The following is an 18,859-nucleotide window of genomic DNA, read 5'->3' as shown; positions in this document are numbered from 1 at the left end:
TGATCATAGACAATGCTCCTGGCTGCCTTGCAGCACTCTGGTTTGTGCATAACAAAGTCATCTGTCTCTCTCTCGTCCCCCCATACCACCTCCATCTTCCAACCTCTCAACCAAGGTGTGATTCGCTGTTTCAAGGCCATGTACACGAGGCTTACGTTCTCATGGCTACGTAGCTCTATGGATGCTGATCCCAATCTTAATGTGATGGAGTGTGTTCTGTACTTTATGGGCAATTTAGGGGATTTTCAAGGGTAACTTTGACTATACGCTATTTTCACCTTATGCGCTGACTTTTAGAACCTAACCCATGCATAAGGTTCGACTCCACTGTAAGGCATTGCTTTCAAATAATGGGGTTGGCATGTTCTCTACTAAGGTTAAAACCTAAATATTTGACCAACCCAGATAGTGGTTTTATAGTTCACTGAGCTATGTCCAGCCATGCCTAAAGTTTAAGGATTTGGCCCTGTTTTCAGATAACTCAGTCTAGTCTGACTGTTGCTGGGAAAGAGGTGTAACTAAACCATATGAAGGGAAGGAAAACTGGAGATGCCTGAAAGGCATGCTTCAAATGATTGTTCACATGGATTCCTTTCTTCATGTGCCTGAGATCACATTCTCTTGGCCAGCAGTTAGTTGGAGCTGTGTCCTAGATGCCCCTGTGGCATTCTATCCATGGGCATAAAGGGTGGAACAGGCCCAACTTCCTCAATTCCTTCTTACCAGCTACGGCAGTTATATAGAACGCCTGCCATTTTGTCATTCTGCTTCTCTGCATCATGCTAGTGTTGTTAGCAGTGTTAGTTTCTTGCCCACTGGCAAAAAAAACCCCTGAGATACTTTGAGGCTAGATGCTCTCTACCCTACAGAGGGTCTGTATAGCAGAGACAAAATCCTTGAAACAAAATTTGCCCCTTGTCTGAAGTTGATACTGCTTAATCCGATACCTATTATGCCTAGAAGATTAATGTATTCCTGGGTGACTTTTTTTTCCATGTATCATGCCTTCCCTAAACAGATTCAGTGCTGGAGAGGCTTGCTTAAAATTGTTCCTGCTGGAGCACACTATGCAAGCCGCCTCAAATATCAAAAGGAAGGATGTAGCTAGATATAATTCCTTCCCTTCATCCCCATAGAGGATTCCCTATTGTATCTCAATCACATGCTTCCTGCTCCATCCTCCCTTTGGGTAGCAGAGTGGGAATTGACTAGGGATTCAGGGGAGGACTCAGTCAGCAGGCAACTACCTTGGGCTAACAGAAAAAAGAAAAGGAGTACTTGTGGCACCTTAGAGACTAACCAATTTATTTGAGCATAAGCTTTCATGAGCTACAACTCACTTCATCGGATACATTCAGTGGAAAATACAGTGAGGAGATTTACTTACACACACACACACACACACACACACACACACACACACACACACACACACACACACACACACACACACACACACACACACACACACACACACACACACACACACACACACACACACACACACACACACACCCCCCCCCCCCCCCCCATGAAAAAAATGTGTTATCATACACATTGTAAGGAGAGTGATCACTTAAGATGAGCTATTACCAGCAGGAGGGCGGGCCGGCGGGGGAGAAAATCTTTTGTAGTGATCAAGGTGGGCCATTGCCAGCAGTTAACAGGAACGTCTGAGGAGCAGTGGGGGGTTGGGGCGGGGAAATAAACACGGGGAAATAGTTTTACTTTGTGTAATGACCCATCCACTCCCAGTCTCTATTCAAGCCTAAATTAATTGTATCCAGTTTGCAAATTAATTCCAATTCAGCAGTCTCTCGTTGGAGTCTGTGTTTGAAGTCTTTTTGTTGTAATATTGAGACCTTTAGGTCTGTAATAGAGTGACCAGAGAGATTGAAGTGTTCTCCGACTGGTTTATAAATGTTATAATTCTTGACATCTGATTTATGTCCATTTATTCTTTTACGTAGAGACTGTCCAGTTTGACCAATGTACATGGGAGAGGGGCATTGCTGGCACGTGTTGGGATATATCACATTGGTAGAAGTGCAGGTGAACGCGCCTCTGATAGAGTGGCTGATGTGATTCGGCCCTATGATGGTGTCCCCTGAATAGATATGTGGACACAGTTGGCAACAGGCTTTGTTGCAAGGATAGGTTCCTGGGTTAGTGGTTCTGTTGTGTGGTATGTGGTTGCTGGTGAGTATTTGCTTCAGGCTGGGGGGCTGTCTATAGGCAAGGACTGGCCTGTCTCCTAAGATTTGTGAGAGTGATGGGTCGTCCTTCAGGCTAGGTTGTAGATCCTAGATGATGCGTTGGAGAGGTTGTAGTTGGGGGCTGAAGGTGATGGCTAGTGGCGTTCTGTTGTTTTCTTTGTTGGGCCTGTCCTGTAGTAGGTAACTTCTGGGTACTCTTCTGGCTCTGTCAATCTATTGCTTCACTTCAGCAGGTGGGTATTGTAGTTGTAAGAGTGCTTGATAGAGATCTTGAAGGTGTTTCTCTGTCTGAGGGGTTGGAGCAAATGCGGTTGTATCACAGAGCTTGGCTGTAGACGATGGATCATGTGGTGTGGTGGTATACGTTGTCCCCAAATGTGAAATAGTTTATGGGTGAGGACAAAGTCAAAGTTCAGCCACCAGGTTTGCTGTGACATTATCAGGGATACTCTTCCTGATGGCTTGTAGTCCATCTTTGTGTGGAATTTGGTGTAGAGGGCTTCTACATCCATAGTGGCCAGGATGGTGTGTTCAGGAAGATCACCGATGAATTGTCGTTTCCTCAGGAAGTCAGTAGTGTCTCGAAGATAGCTGGGAGTGCTGGTAGCTTAGGGCCTGAGGAGGGAGTCTCCATAGCCAGACAATCCTGCTGTCAGGGTGCCAATGCCTGAGATGATGGGGGGGCCCCCCAGGATTTCCAGGCTTATGGATCTTGGGTAGCAGATAGAATACCCCAGGTCGGGATTCCAGGGGTCTCTGTGCGGATTTGTTCTTGTACTTTTTCAGGGAGTTTCTTGAGCAAATGGTGTAGTTTCTTTTGGTAACTCAGTGGGATCAGAGGGTAATGGCTTGTAGAAAGTGGTGTTGGAGAGCTGCGTAGCAGCCTCTTGTTCATGTTCCGACCTATTCATGATGACAGCACCTCCTTTATCAGCCTTTTTGATTATGATAGAGTTGTTTCTGAGGCTGTGGATGGCATTGTGTTCTGCACGGCTAAGGTTATGGGGCAAGTGATGCTGCTTTTCCACAATTTCAGCCCGTGCACGTCGATGGAAGCACTCTATGTAGAAGTCCAATCTGTTTCGATGTTCAGGAGGAGTCCACCTAGAATCCTTTTTGTAGTGTTGGTAGGAAGGTCTCTGTGGATTAGTATGATGTTCAGAGGTGCGTTGGAAATATTCCTTGAGTCAGAGACGTCGAAAATAGGATTCTAGGTCACCACGGAACTGTATCATATTCGTGGGGGTGGAGGGGCAGAAGGAGAGGCCCCAAGGTAGGACAGATTCTTCTGGGTTAAGAGGATAGCTGGATAGATTAACAATATTGCTGGGTGGGTTAAGGGAACCATTGCTGTTGCCTCTTGTGGCATGTAGTAGTTTAGATAGTTTAGTGTCCTTTTTCTTTTGTAGAGAAGCAAAGTGTGTGTTGTAAATGGCTTGTCTAGCTTTTGTAAAGTCCAGCCACGAGGAAGTTTGTGTGGAAGGTTGGTTTTTATGAGAGTATTCAGTTTTGAGAGCTCATTCTTAATCTTTCCCTGTTTGCTGTAGAGGATGTTGATCAGGTGGTTCCGCGGTTTCTTTGAGAGCATGTGACACAGGCTGTCAGCATAGTCTGTGTGGTATGTAGATTGTAATGGATTTTTTATCTTCAGTCCTTTTGGTATGATGTCCATCTGTTTGCATTTGGAAAGGAAGTTGTCTGTCTGTATCTGTACGAGTTTTTTCATGAAGTTGATAGTGTGGCTGATTTGAGTGGAAATCTATCAGAGGCTCGTTCACCTGCACATCTACCGATGTGATATATGCCATGTGCCAGCAATGCCCCTCTGCCGTGTACATTGGTCAAACTGGACAGTCTCTATGTAAAAATAAATGGACACAAATCAGATGTCAAGAATTATAACATTCATAAACCAGTCAGAGAACACTTCAATCTCTCTGGTCACTCGATTACAGACCTAGAGGTCTCAATATTACAACAAAAAGACTTCAAAAACTGACTCCAACGAGAGACTGCTGTATTGGAATTAATTTAGGCTTGAATAGAGACTGGGAGTGGATGGGTCATTACACAAAGTAAAACTATTTCCCTGTGTTTATTTCCCCTCCCCCCCACTGCTCCTGAGACATTCCTGTTAACTGCTGGCAATGGCCCACCTTGATCATCACTACAAAAGGTTTTCTCCCCCCCCCCCCCCCGCCTTCCTGCTGATAACAGCTCATCTTAAGTGATCACTCTCCTTACAATGTGTATGATAACACCCATTTTTTTCATGGGGGGGTGTGTGTGTGTGTGTAAATCTCCTCACTGTGTTTTCCACTGAATGCATCCGATGAAGTGAGCTGTAGCTCACGAAAGCTTATGCTCAAATAAATTTGTTAGTCTCTAAGGTGCCAGTAGTACTTCTTTTCTTTTTGCGAATGCAGACTAACACAGCTGCTACTCTGAAACCAGAAAAAAAATCCCTCCTACTATCCCTTATGTGCCCCATCCTAGTACTTACATTTGTATTAGCCCTGGATGCTCTGGAGTGTACAGCTGTATTCATGCAAGCCTACATTTTCTGCCCTTTCCAGGGTTAGATCCCCCTCCTGAAAGAGGCAGTATAGCTTAGCTCAGCCCAGTCAGGTCAGCTAGTATATGCTCAGATTCTGGAAAGGCAAACAGAAGATCCTCCTAGCTTCTTTTTTCCCCTGTTTCCAGGGCTGTCCAAACTACTATTGAGGATCTTCCCTTTGAGGGTAAATTAGCTTTATTTTCAAAATGAATGAGGTCCTCCATTCCCTAAAGGACTCCAGGGTGACTGCATTTTTTTTTCGAACTGTGCATTCCAGCCCCAAGAAGGAAATAAAGTCTTTCTTCAGGCAGGATCCCCTTGCCCATTACTATTGTGACCGCTTGCTTGGGTCACAGAAACCCCCTTTGGGACTGCCACCTGATGGGCCTAGACTACCTTTGAGTCAGTTTACCCTGCCAGCTTGGGACTTGGGCACCTTGCCTTGTTTGAGCCAGACACGCTTGCATGCTGCAAACACAGATCCCAGTCGGAACCACGTCCCCCACAAGCTGCAGGCTTAACTGAAAACAGTATAAGAAGTGTTCCTGTCTCCAGCACTCAGATACCCAGCTCCCAGTGGGGTCCAAACCCCAAATCTGTTTTACCCTGTATAAAGCTCATACAGGGTAAACTCATAAATTGTTCGCCCTCCATAACACTGATAGAGATGCACAGCTGTTTGGCCCCCCAGGTATTAATACTTTGGGTTAATAAGTAAAAAGGATTTTATTAAATACAAAAAGTAGGATTTAAGTGGTTCCAAGTAATAGAACAAAGTGAATTACCAAGCAAAATAAAATAACACACCAGTCTAAGCCTAATACAGTAGGAAGGTAAATGCAGGTAAATCTCACCCTCAGATGTTCCAATAAGCTTCTTTAACAGACTAGCCTCCTTCTAGTCTGGGTCCAGCAATCACTCACACCCCTGTAGTTACTGTCCTTTGTTCCAGTTTCTTTCAGGTATCCTTTGGGGTGGAGAGGCTGTCTCTTGAGCCAGCTGAAGACAAAATGGGGGAGTTCCCAGGGGCTTAATACTCTCTTGTGGGTGGAGACCCCATCTCTCCTATTCAGAATCCGGCTACAAGATGGAGTTTTGGAATCACATGGGCAAGTCACATGTCCATGCATGACTCGGTTCTTTACAGACTGAGCCACATTGCTAGGGAAGCTCGGATGTGGATTGGCATCTCTCACAGTTCATTGACTGGGCACTTACTGAGAATAGTCTTTTCTCAAGAAGCTGACCAAATGCTGCACTGAGGCTACTTAAAATCAAACAAGTACATAGGCAATATTCCTAACTTCAAATACAAAAATGATACATGCATACAAATAGGATGAAAATATGCAGTAGATCATAACCTTTGCAGAGATGTTACATGGCATATCTAGCATAAAACATATTCCAGTTATTTCATATTTACACTCATAAGCATATTTCTATAAAGCATTATGGGGTGCAACATCACAACTATTATCAGTCTCAGGACTTCAGAGCCACTGAGAGAAGCATGAGAGCCATAAACACTTTGTGCAGCCTGAATTTTAGTGCTGAAGATAATGACTCATCCATGAGATGGGTTTAGATTTCACATTGCTTTATCCTCATGAGCTAGTGGTTGGTTTCTGGTGGCTGGGAATCTCTGCTATCCTAACATCTTGTGGAATTATAGGTAATCTATAAAAGAGAAATAATGGCCTTGCTGCTTTCCCCTGGATTATTATTATTTTATTATTATACCTTATTGGCCAATAGTTGTTTTTTATTTCTTATACTCTGTCCCAGCCCAAAAGAAGTTCAAATTGCATAATCTCAGTATAGTGACAGACCTTCATATAGATGGCAGAGTAGTTTGCTTTCTCATACGGACTGCCTGGCTTGCCTTTAACCATTCAAGCGGTCTCCCACATTTCATAGTATATCTGTCACTGTACCATAGGATAGATGGCTACCTTAGTATGTGATTTGCAGTTAAAATAGAAGCTGAAGTGCTTGCCGGTTGGGTACAATTTTGAATTTTTTGTCTCACTGAAGATGATAAAGGTCCTTGTAGTGCCCAGCGACTTTACAAGACACTAGTAATGTTTTCACTACTAGTATTGCTAAAGGTCAAACAAATCTTCCTTTTGAGACTCTGAACTTGTCCATGCATCATTCTTTTGGGAATGTTTTAAGCATTTTTAGGACTGACACTAAGCATCAAACAGCTTGTGTTGTGGCAGCTATTCAGAAAAGGACAGCCTCAGAAGAGAACTGCCTCTGCTTGGTTAGTATATATGTGTAGTAAAAATGAAAGCAGAAAAGCCGCGTGCATGTGGTTAGCTGCCAAGAACCTGTTTCTCAACTGAAAATTGTCTAACTCAGGTGGTGATGGGAATCCCAGTAGTGAGACTATTCACTGAGGTTGTAGTATATCTCTGGATCAGGATTTGGGTTTCAGTGAGTTTAGTAAAAGCAGGCTATTGCCAGCAATAACTAAACATTATAGTAGGAACTTTAAAAGGTTAATGTGTGGTGGTTGGAAAAAGGTGAGGGGTCAGGGCAGGGAGCTTGGGTAAGGCACTGGACTAGGGCTTGGAGATCTGAGCTGAAGTCAAGGCTCTGACAGACTGTGACCTGGTGATAGAGGGCTAGTCACTGTGCCTCCAGTCCCTGTATCTAAAATAGGGTTAACTCCCACATTTAGTCTAAATAGACTAGATATTCTTCAGGGCATGAACTCTAACCTACTAGGGGACAGGTAGAGGGTGTAGCACAATTAGGCCCTGAATGCTGAGTCTTTAGGTGCTACTGGAATATAAATGGTGAAGTGTTAACAGTTAAGCTTTTGCTTAAATAAAACCTACTTTTTCCAGGTATTTAAGGTGAATGCACCCCTGCCTCCACGTAAAGAGCAGGAAATAAAAGATGACTCCTCATACTCTGCAGGATATAACCAGAGTTTTTCTACAGCAAGTACACAAACTCCTCCTCAGTGCCAATTACAGTCCACTCATGTTGCAGAGCAAAACTCTCATTCACAAGAAACTTTGCCAACGGGTAAGGAAATTTCTTTGTACATGGCTGTATCTTTTAAGTGACCCTCTAGACTGAAGTGACTATCAAACTGACACTTCGATCCATTAATGTGCTCCTGAACCTCTACTGCTTTTAGTCCAGTAATCCCCTGCAGGTGCAATACAGGTAAAATGGAGTTCAGCTTTTATTCTGTTAAGGCTGTGCAATTGACCATATTGCTGTCATTCATAACCAGTCCAGATTGCTCTCACAGTGTGAAAGAGTACCCAGCCTGACTTTCAGTCCCAATTGGAGTTTGCAGGGCTAGCAGTCTGAAACGAGTTACTTGTAAACAAAGTAAATTTGCCCAAATCAAATGAGCGAATGATCATTTTGACAGTCACTTCTTGGAGTAGAATTGTAATTCAAGGTGACCTGTTTGTGTTTGCTGAAGTGTACTATTTTGAAACCTGAATCCCTAACCTGGTGAAAAGGTCTGTTCTAAACCAGGGGTAGGTAACCTATGGCACACGTGCCAAATGCGCCACACGAGCTGATTTTCAGTGGCACTCACGCTGCCCAGGTCCTGGCCACTAGTCCGGCAGACTCTGCATTTTAATTTTAAATGAAGCTTCTTAAACATTTAAACTTATTTACTTTACATGCAACAATAGTTTAATTGTATATTAGACTCAGAGACCTTCTAAAAATGTTAATGTATTACTGGCATGCAAAACCTTTAAAGTAGAGTGAAGAAATGAAGACTCGGCACACCACTTCTGAAAGATTGCCGACCCCTGTTCTAAACAGTGAACATGCACACACTGGTTGCAGATACAGTTTCATCTCTGTATGATTGTGTAAAATTCCCAGTAGGCAGATTTAGTCACTGAGGAGTGGTATTTAATTTTGTGCGATAGTAGTGAACTGTTAGGACTAGTCTGTCTGGAATCTCCAGTATGAGACAGTAACCTTTTGTAAGATGTCTGTTGCAGTATTTGTTTCTAACTTTGAAATGCCTTGAACTACTTTGTGCAGGAATAAGTATGGTATAGATGGTACATTGGTAGTATTAAAGGTAACAAATTTAGTGTTACATGATTTCCATTTGCCCTCAGAGTTCTTTTATCTCTAAGATAGAGGCTTCTGTCTTAAGGATTAAACTTATTTTCAATGTTTTGGTGGGGAGGGGGAGAATTTTTTTTACTCTTGTAGCGTGCTTTTTGGGGAACTCTTCTACATAACTCGTATTAGCTGGAAAGGTCCTGGGAACAGAGGTAGTGGCAGTAAGTGAGGGGAGAGCTATTTTGCACTGAAGACCAAATACTAAATGTATGGCCTAATGATATTGGAGGAGGTAAACAGGAAAGCCTTCTAAGAACTCCCTACTTAAATGTTGCTACCTTTGCCACTATTTTCATGGAGGTAAAATGTAGAACATGGATGGATAAACAAAATAGTTGATACACAATATGAAAATTGTCATAATTTGTAACTGAATCTCCCCCATAAATCTAAGGTTTTATGTCTCCATAGAGATAGAAATACCAAGAGTCTCTGTATTAAGGAGTGATTAAGAGGGAGGTTCTTAAGCCATGGTAGGATGTTCTTGCAAGTCCCAGTCCAGACTGAAGCAAATCTGAGCTGGAAGATTTTTAAATTTCAGATTGTAAACAGAAGCATCACTAAGTTCAAAGGCAAATCAGGAATCTGTTGCATATGAAGTTGACACTACTGACTTGTCAGTAATAGTCATTCAAACTGTGCACTCAGATAAGCATTTACAGTTGCCTTTGACCTCTGAGATACTATGTGCAACCAAGGACAGAGCTTTGTTCTTAAACCTGTCTGAAACAGGGATTGCACAAACTGTCAGTCTTTTCTGTTTTGACAAGTAGAAATCTTGACAAATTTCTTGGTTTTTGTATAAAAACCAAGGGCATCTATCAAGCCTCAAGGCACTCCTGCTATATATTCCAAAAAGCAAAATTAAAGAGCATAAAACTCCCTCCCCCATAAATCTGATTCCCTTTAGAAACCCACTTCCACTGTAGCCTGCACAGATCCAAAAAAACTTCATTCCAGAGTTGAGAACATTCTACCACTAGCCCCACGTAAATCCAAGGGAATCAAGTGTTCTTGGTGGTTGTAACTGGCAAGCATAACATGAGACCAGGGCCTGTCCTTACTCATACACAAAGCACGCAGCTGCATAGGTCACCAGGAAATTTGGGGCACCAAATTTCCTGGTGTCCTGCACAGCTGCTTGCTGCTCCAGCCCCTGCTCTGGCTCTTCCCCAGGCCCCAGCCCCGCCCCCACTCCCCTGAAGATTGCAGCCAGGCCTGACCTTGCACTCACTGTGTGGTAAGTGGAATGACCCAGCCCCAGCCTGCTCCGCTCCCCTGGCTCCCAGCTGTGCTGCTGGGGAGCGGTTCCTCCCTCATCCCCAAGCTTGAGTCAGGGGAGCAGAGCAGCCTGGGGCCCCAGGCCTCCACCGGGGGGGGGGCTGTGTGGGGCCCCAGCCCCAGCCTGCTCTGCTCTCCTGGCTCCCAGGCTTGGGGGGTGGGGGGAACTGCCCCCAGCACTTGCTGGGAGCCAGGGGAGCAGAACAGGCTGGGGCTGGGTCACTCCACTTCCCACAGGAAGTGGCCAACTCCCCCTGCGGAGGGCACCAAAATAGCTAGGGATGGCCCTGCATGAGACACAGTAGTCTCGCATAGCAAACATCCCCAGTTATTTAGGGCTTGACAGGTCAAGCCAGAAACCAGTAGGAAAGTAGTGCAGATCATGGGACATTGGTGTCATGTGCTGCAACTGAGAAATACCATTTAATAGGTTAGCCACCACTTACTCCACCAGCTTAAGTTTCTGGATTGATCCATGGGGTAGCCCTATATAGAATACCTTCAAATCATGCAATGTTGAGGTGACAGACATGGACCACTGTAGCAAGGGCTGGATCTTAAGTCAATCTTGTGGCCAGGCACAATGATGGGCATTCCTGGGCACTGCAATGTTGGGGTGGTTGGATTCCCTAGCTGCAAAGATTAGTAACACATGCTGGGAAAACAACCTTGATCAGAGAAGACTGGGCTCACCATATCTAGTTGTTTCCGCTAATCTTAGCAGCATCACCTCACTCTGACCTGGACTGAGCATCAGCTAACTAGCTCTCATTTATGCACCAAAAGTATTCATGGTGTACTGTGGCTGCCAAACTTAGTATGCTAAGTTTACTAGTTTTAGTTATCCTATCACCTAACAGGAGGACAGTGCTAGCTTAAAACAATGAATAACTCTTAAATGTCTATATATGGACTCAATTTGTCATGGCTTGTTACAGGAGAAATATATAGCAAGGCACTCTGTGAACAGACCTGGCTTGAATCTGTCCAGAATGGGTTCAACCTGATTCTTCTGAGAAGTAGGGTGCTTGAATAGTGGTACTTTGTAACAATTTTATACCTTATTCATCAGTTCTGTTCAATGGTGAAAGGTATGGTTCAAAAACTTTCTGTGGACTAATGGGAGAAACATTATTTATTTCTTATTTTTAGTGCAGGAAATAAATGCTGTAAAACATACAGTATTAATCCAGTATTAATTTCAATGCTGAAATAACTTATAGGTATGGTAATTCTGTGTCTCATTGCTTTTAATTTTTTTCCTTTCTTAAGCAGTTAATTATCAACCTGATGGAGCTGTTCCTGTAAGCAATGGCAGCCTTGCCTTTTATCCAGCACAGACTATTTTCGCCAGACCCACTCAGCCTTATCTCAATAGTCGTGGATCTGTTAGAGGATCTGCCAGAGGTGGGAGATCACTGACCAATTCATATCGTTCCCCTGGTGGATACAAAGGTATACTTTCACTTGCTTCCCATCCCCCGGTGAAAGGATCAATTCTAGCTATAGTAGGGGATATAGCCTTAGAACCAGATACTTCTGTGCATTAATCCTAAGAGCTAATAGCATTGAAATTAGGAAAGTGTAACATAATGTATGTGAAACATTAATACTCCTCTGCCAATTACTACAAAATGCTAAAGAGCCCAGAGGGGGCTTGTAAGAGGGGCTCAACTTTGTGTTTCAACAGGCATGAGCACACTCCTCAACTCTGCTCTGTACCCCTCTGAACTAGTAGTAAACAGGATTACTGGATTACTTTGAAGAGAGGGATGGAGAGAGCTGACAGGAGGGGCACTTGGGGGGCCAGTTCTGGCCTGAGTCACATGTTTGACAATTCTGCTATAGAGTATGGTCCTACAGTTTGTGATTACATGGACTTTGGCAGATTGAACAAAGTATAAAGTATTACACTTTATCAATTTGAGTCTGAATCCTCATTTTCTATGAAGGAACCTCATTAGTTGCTGGTACTGCTTTGGTTTTGCTAGTACTAGTAGCTTACTATGCTCATCTGAGTAGTTTAGTGTTCACTTTATAACTACAACTGGCTTCGTCTTGTAACAGTGTAAGAACTTGTCACCAGTTTGATTACAGTAGTTCATTCTGGCAAAGGGCAGCATCTGGGCGTTGCTTTAAAGTCCTGCATCTTCTGCAAGTCCAACATACTCAATCACTTTAATGGCAGAGCCAGTCTGGATAATACTTACGAGGACACTCTTGTGTCTGGGTGCTAGTTTTGTAAGTTCAGAAACTGTTAATGTAATGGAGACTCTTGCAGACCAACCATGTCTGGAATAAATGAGTTCTAATAAAACGCTGTTAATGAGTTTTAATTTTGACATCCATGATTATGCCATGCGTTTGACTTAAACACAAAGCTGCTCTGAAATACGGAATAAATCGTGCACGCGCACATTTTGTAAACTGTTTTTAAAAAATTGATGCTGACAGTCCCTAAAGGAAAATTCTTATTTGAATGTCGGTAACATAAACTGACTCTGGCATTTTAATTTTATATTTTGAGCAGGTTTTGATGCTTATAGAGGATCCCCGTCAATACCTAATGGCAACTATGGCCAGCTGCAGTTCGCTGGTAGAGATTATCCTGGAATTCCATATTCTCAAAGGGTAAGGATTTACTTTTCTTTCTTGTAGCTTTCATGTGTCCTACATTTTGCAGGAAGTTAACAAGGTTTGGCTACAAACTAGGAAGTGAGTTCAAATTTTATAATGCAAAATTTTTTTCGTACAATACACAGTGCTGTTTTACTATTGTTTCAGATGCCTCTTCTGCTAAATGCTTTGTAAAATCTGATCTCTACCTACTAATCTTGGCTGACAACTAGGTTTAGACCCGAGGCTTGCCTTCCTGACACAGCGCAAACAGGATGTTGAAGTGGAAGAATTCTTTCAGGACCCCTTGTAGTTTGATTTTAGACTGAGGATAACATACATTGAATGGTCTGTGTTCTCTCCAAGCAGGTTAGATGCTGTTGGCATCAGAAAACTGACAAATATATGAGGCAATTTTCTTGCTTGCACATTCTTCAGGGGAAAAACAAAATTGCTTATTTCCATTTTTCAGAAGGTTGCATTAGACAGACAACCACTATGCTAATCTGCCATGGGTTTGTATTGTCATTCTGTGCTCTATTGAGGGCGCAGGAAAACAGTACAGTTTGGATTGTAGGACCCTTCATGTCATCTTAATTCCAGTTTGAATGGAATAGTATCTTTCCCAATGCCAGCTTGCTTTCCCAATCTAGAGGAAAGCAAGTTGGCTGAAGTTCAAAGTGGGTAGGGCTGGTGGATTTAAAACATGCATCTGCTCCCTGTGTTGGGAGGAATGCCTACCCCAGCATGGTCTTCTGCTCCTGGGTTCCTATGAGCACCAGTAGCAAATACTGTCTCCATCTACACACAGCTACTGAGATTCCTCTTGATAACAGACTGCCAAATTATTTATGCCTTGTTGGAATGGAATGAAAGTAATGTGCTGTACCAGGGGCTACCATTGACTGACTGGTCATCTTAAGTAGCACTACTCATATGGAACCATGTTCGAATGTCACTAGTTTGACTTACACTGAATTGCAAATGGCAATACTGTATTGACTTTAAATCCCCACATGGTTTGGGTCCTGGTTATATTGAACATTGTTCCAATGCCTGATGTCTGGGATGCTCAGGCTAACATACCAGGGGTGGTTCTCTGAAGTTTAAGGAGCTGCAGGTGCATAGTGGTAGACAGGAGGATGCTCTGCTGTGAAATCTGTTCTTCACTGGCTCAACAGAGCCTGTATTAAGTTTCAAGAACACTGCAGTACCTAAGAGGGTAGACTGAATGGCTGGAGTTTCACAAATAGGAAGTTGATCTGTCAGTATTGACTTAGCCTCTGGACATATGAAAAGCAATTTATGATCATGTATATTTTGTATGTCAAACAATCCCCAAGCGTATACTGATTAACTCTCTAAGCAAACTAAAAGTTAATTGCCTGTGCTACAGAATGCTAACTTTCTAGTTGGTAGTCTCATTCTTAAGATAGTTAGGAGTACTAACTAATATTTTTGTTCCTTCTAGGATGTTAATTACCAGCAGTGCTATAAACGAGGCGGAGTAACTGGTGGTCCTCGATCAAACTCAAGAGGTAAGGCTAACATGATATCTCCAACTATGTGCATAAAATCTTAAAATGCAATTCTGAATATGTAATGGTAAAAAAGGCATAGGGGTCAAATATAACTTGGATCAAACTTCTGCTGTTCCCAAGTAAAAATCCGTTTCAAAGTGAGCACTAAACTTTTTGTCTGGGATCTCCAGTCTGGCAGTCCTCCCTGGCTAATAAATCATTGCAAGTACTAAAGATTTTGCAACTAGAACAGTTTTTAATTCTGACAGATCTAATGGTCTTTCATATCTCCACATCTGCAGTGTGAATAGAAGTAGAAAACTTTATTTAAGATTAATAGAAATATTCACAGGATGCAAAACTGGCACCCTGTGATCTGATAGCTAATCCGATTTCCCTCAAGTCTTGGTTGGCCAGCTAAGAGTGTGTGTGTGTGTATGTATTGGCTATATATGCACAATCTTAGCATCTGTCTGTAGGTAAGCTGGCTAGCAAATATGGATCCCCAAAACGTGGGCAGGGTTACGCTTATATGGGAAATAGCTTTCAGTGTGAAGCTGTCATTTTAGATGCAGCGTAACTTCTCTCCAGGTTGGAATATAAACACTAAACAAATAGCTTTTGAAACTCAACCTTACTGATCCTGAAATCTTTGAGTACTAATAGGAGATATTCTGTATCAGAAAAAAATAGACTAAAACATTATAGGGTGGGGGAAAATAAGCTTGCTGTGAGTGAAGGGAAGAGATCCCTGCTTTTTATTGCTGGGCATGAAATAAGTGAGGGAGTGGGCTGCAGACCAAAATCTTAATTGTTTACTTTAAAAACACAATTTTGGTTTTGAAAGTTATAGAAAAGCTAGTATTACCAGGTCAGCAACTTTAGAACTAAGGATTTCATGATCAGATCTTAAAGTTCTTGTTTTAGGTTACAGACGAGAAAATAGACAGGAAGAAAATTGCTCATCAGGTAGAACTTGAGGTAGAACTCATGGTAGAGAGTACTTCAGAAGAAGGGAATTGAGGAAACCAGATGACTAAAAGAGAAGCGGAGACTCAAACAATCTTGTAGCAGAGGACTGAGACAGTATACTATTTCAGTTAGTGTTACTAATGGAGTTGATATAACTTTGGTTTATACTAAATAAACTAACATTTTAAGTTATCTTGTAGGAAAAACAGAATTTGCCTTGAACATTTGAGGTGACTTATGTTTACAAAACCCACTAGTATTACATTCATCTCACGTTCTATCAGTGTACTGCATCTTAAAACTTTCTGGCACTTGAATGAACAGCTAATGTAGTCTTACCTTTTTTGGCGGGGTGCAGGAAGTTGCTTGAATATGGTTCAGTTTCCGATTAAGACACTTCTCATATCCATGACAGTAGTATTGCATTCCATATTTGTCCAAAGTAAGCCATCAGGACACAGTAGGACTGATTTCAGATTATCAAACTAATTTAGCTTTCATATCTCCTCCTGAAAGCTTAAGAGGAGGGGTGCTTCTGAAACCTTAGTCCTCCAATTGGTCACCATAAGACCTAGAGCTAGTCAGTAAAAATAAACATCCCCTACTCTGAGAATCTTCAACAACTGGGGTACGCCACTTTGGGATTAATCCTACATGGCAAATAGTTCAGCTAAAGCTGTATTTATAGCTGCTGCGATATATCCTTTAGGGTGTGGAGAATAGGGAGTAATCAAGTCATTTGTTTAGCAAGATAGTTTTGACAGTGACTAAAGTTGGTTGTTCTCGCAAGGCTCCATTGACTATTCTTGTAATAATTGCAGTATGTTTATATATACAGAAACTTTCAGTTCTTAACCTTAAACCTGCACTTTGAAAATTATCTTTCTGTCCAATCTAAGAATCATTTACTGTTGCTAATGATCTTTAACAGCAGGATGGAGTGATTCTTCTCAGGTGAGCAGTCCAGAAAGAGACAATGAAACCTTTAATAGTGGGGACTCTGGGCAGGGAGACTCCCGCAGCATCACCCCTGTTGACATGCCAGTGACAAGCCAAGCTGCCACCATACTGCCAGTGCACGTTTATCCTCTCCCGCACCAGATGAGAGTTGCCTTTTCTGCTGCAAGAACATCTAACTTGGCCCCTGGAACTCTAGATCAGCCCATCGCATTTGACCTTCTGCTGAATAACCTTGGAGAAACTTTTGATATTCAGCTTGGTAGGTTTAATTGTCCAGTGAATGGCACGTATGTCTTCATCTTCCACATGCTGAAGCTGGCTGTGAATGTTCCACTGTATGTAAACCTTATGAAGAATGAAGAAGTCCTAGTGTCTGCATATGCCAATGATGGGGCTCCAGACCATGAAACAGCTAGCAACCATGCTGTCCTACAGCTTTTCCAAGGGGACCAGATCTGGTTACGTCTGCATCGGGGCGCTATCTATGGAAGTAGTTGGAAATATTCTACCTTTTCAGGATACCTTCTGTATCAAGACTGAAATCCGTGTAATGTTTACAAAAAAGCTGCTCCAAACAAATTGGTGGAGGGGGGGAAAAACTAGCTTTGCACTTAATACCGATTTCATAGAAATAAGGTTCCATTATCTGGGAGATGGTGGTCCTGTTTTGCAAGGTGAAATCCTGGATCGGGTTACTGAATCAGCACTAATTTGGCACTTTATCAATTGTGATGTAGCCTTGCTAGTTAAGCTGTGAATGTATATTGTTTGCACTTATCCTTTTACTGTATTGATGTCCAGCTTACTACACTACTGATATAATTGCCTCAAGTATGGGCTATTCACAATGCCTTGTTGTGCCTCAATAAAACAAATTAATATGCATTTTAGTATTTTTTTATAGTGTTTTTATTATACAACTCTAGCCAGAAACCTGGTCCACTAGTTGTGGTGTGAAGTATATTGTATTTTTAATCATGAAAATTAGTCTTCACCCTGAATTTTAGGAAACTGTACTTGAATAGTTGAATTCTTTAGATGGAAGAGACCATTGGCTCATTGTTCCCCCTGCCAATGCTGTATGTTCTCCAGACCTGTGTCCTTTCCAGTGCTAAATGAATCAAAGTAGTGGCTTGCACACTCCTGTTGCTGGTATTAACTTCTAGAGCTTTCCATTAAGAAATTGCTCTTGATTCAATCTAAATGTTTCACTTTTCTTACATTTATCTTATTTTTAGATATCCCAGGTAATCTAGTTATATCCCTCTAAATTTTTCAAGGGATGTTCACTTCAGCCTCCCTTTAGTCATCACCTAGCCAGTTAATACGCTTCAGAGTCTTAAACTTAACAGTTCTTTAGCCCCCTAATAATTTGTTCTGTATATTCCTTTCATTCTGATACTCCTTGTATTGAATTGCAGACTTGAAAACAGTGTTAAGTGCTGTATAGAGGGTAAAACTCCACTGTGGTGTATGTAACCCAAAATCACACTTGAAGAAAGCCCAAAAGTGCTGCAAACTCCTAAGTTGTTGACTGTCCCAAGTCTCAATTTGGTAAAATTCCTTTGAAATCTTGCTAAATGGGCTTGAGTTTTTTCAGTTTGCAGTTTCTATCTGAAATCCAAGGTGTATCAAGATATTTCTCACTCCCATCTAAAATTTAACGATATTTAATATGCAAATCTCGTTAATTCTCTTTAGTTAGCTTAAGTTAATTGGGTCTCACTTATCCCTGCATCAATTCATTAGATAGCTCTTCAGTGTAATATTACCATATATCAAAGTTCTTCAACCAGTGTTCCCTAAGTGTTGACTGCTCACGTCCAGTTAACTGGAGTATTTAGGTACAGTTTGAAGGCACTGAAATGCAGGGCTTAAAGTATAATGTAAAATGCCATCATTCTGTGGTTTCATATGTCTCCATTACTTAATATGGTATTTATCCAAAGAAGGGAGGAGGGTCATATGCAGAGATCTGTTTTAACTGAAGCTTCATGGTCTGTTTATTTCTGGTTCCAGTTAGTATCCCTGACTCAACTGAGGTATTTAGAATATGCAGCTTGATGTGTATTTCTAGGGATAAGTTCTACAATTGATAGAGCAAGAAAAGCAGCTCTATTTTTTTTATTGGCTCTGCAACAATAAAATGGAAGTCCAGTAAGCAACTAGAACATGGAATACAACAGATCTGAAGGAAAAACTTGCCATTTTAGGCGGTTTTGATTACCCTACTTAGAGTTCATCTGTACTCTATCAAACTACACTACCTTCATCTGATGATCATGTAATTCTGTCCAAACTGTCAATTCCATGGCCAGGAGGGACCATGGTGATTATCTAATCTAACCAGTAGAATACATGCCATAGAACTTCCCTGAAACAATTGCTATTCAAACTAGAGTGGGTTTTTTTAGAAATCTAGTCTTGATTTTAAAGATTTCCAGTGATGGTAAATTGTTCCAGTGGTTAATTACTATCACTGCTGAAAATGTACACCTTATTTCCCATCGGAACTTGTCTAGTTTAATCTTAAATCTAGCAGACAAAACCCAAAGGCTGGAAGAGCCACCCTTTAACCTTCACTTAAGCTAAACCAAGTTGTCTGGCAAGAT

At 41.9% G+C, this 18,859-nt stretch overlaps 1 protein-coding gene across 2 annotated transcripts in view; it reads left to right on the top strand.

Moving 5' to 3' along the window:
* Positions 1-17,108, top strand: part of CAPRIN2 (caprin family member 2) — a 72,422-nt gene extending 55,314 nt beyond the window's left edge. Inside the window, exons 16-20 of one of the 2 annotated variants that reach the window (XM_077827675.1) lie at positions 7,632-7,815; positions 11,455-11,634; positions 12,710-12,810; positions 14,267-14,333; positions 16,219-17,108. In XM_077827675.1, the coding sequence (XP_077683801.1) occupies positions 7,632-7,815; positions 11,455-11,634; positions 12,710-12,810; positions 14,267-14,333; positions 16,219-16,787 (1,101 nt within the window). In that variant the 3' untranslated portion in view covers positions 16,788-17,108. Of the gene's footprint in view, positions 1-7,631; positions 7,816-11,451; positions 11,635-12,709; positions 12,811-14,266; positions 14,334-16,218 lie in introns of both variants that reach the window. The other variant, XM_077827668.1, reaches the window with a different exon arrangement.
* Positions 17,109-18,859: the final 1,751 nt, after the last annotated feature.

Source organism: Eretmochelys imbricata, chromosome 1 (assembly GCF_965152235.1).
Source record: "Eretmochelys imbricata isolate rEreImb1 chromosome 1, rEreImb1.hap1, whole genome shotgun sequence".
NCBI classification, from domain to species: Eukaryota; Metazoa; Chordata; order Testudines; family Cheloniidae; genus Eretmochelys; species Eretmochelys imbricata.
This window is presented reverse-complemented; position numbering and strand designations above follow the sequence as displayed.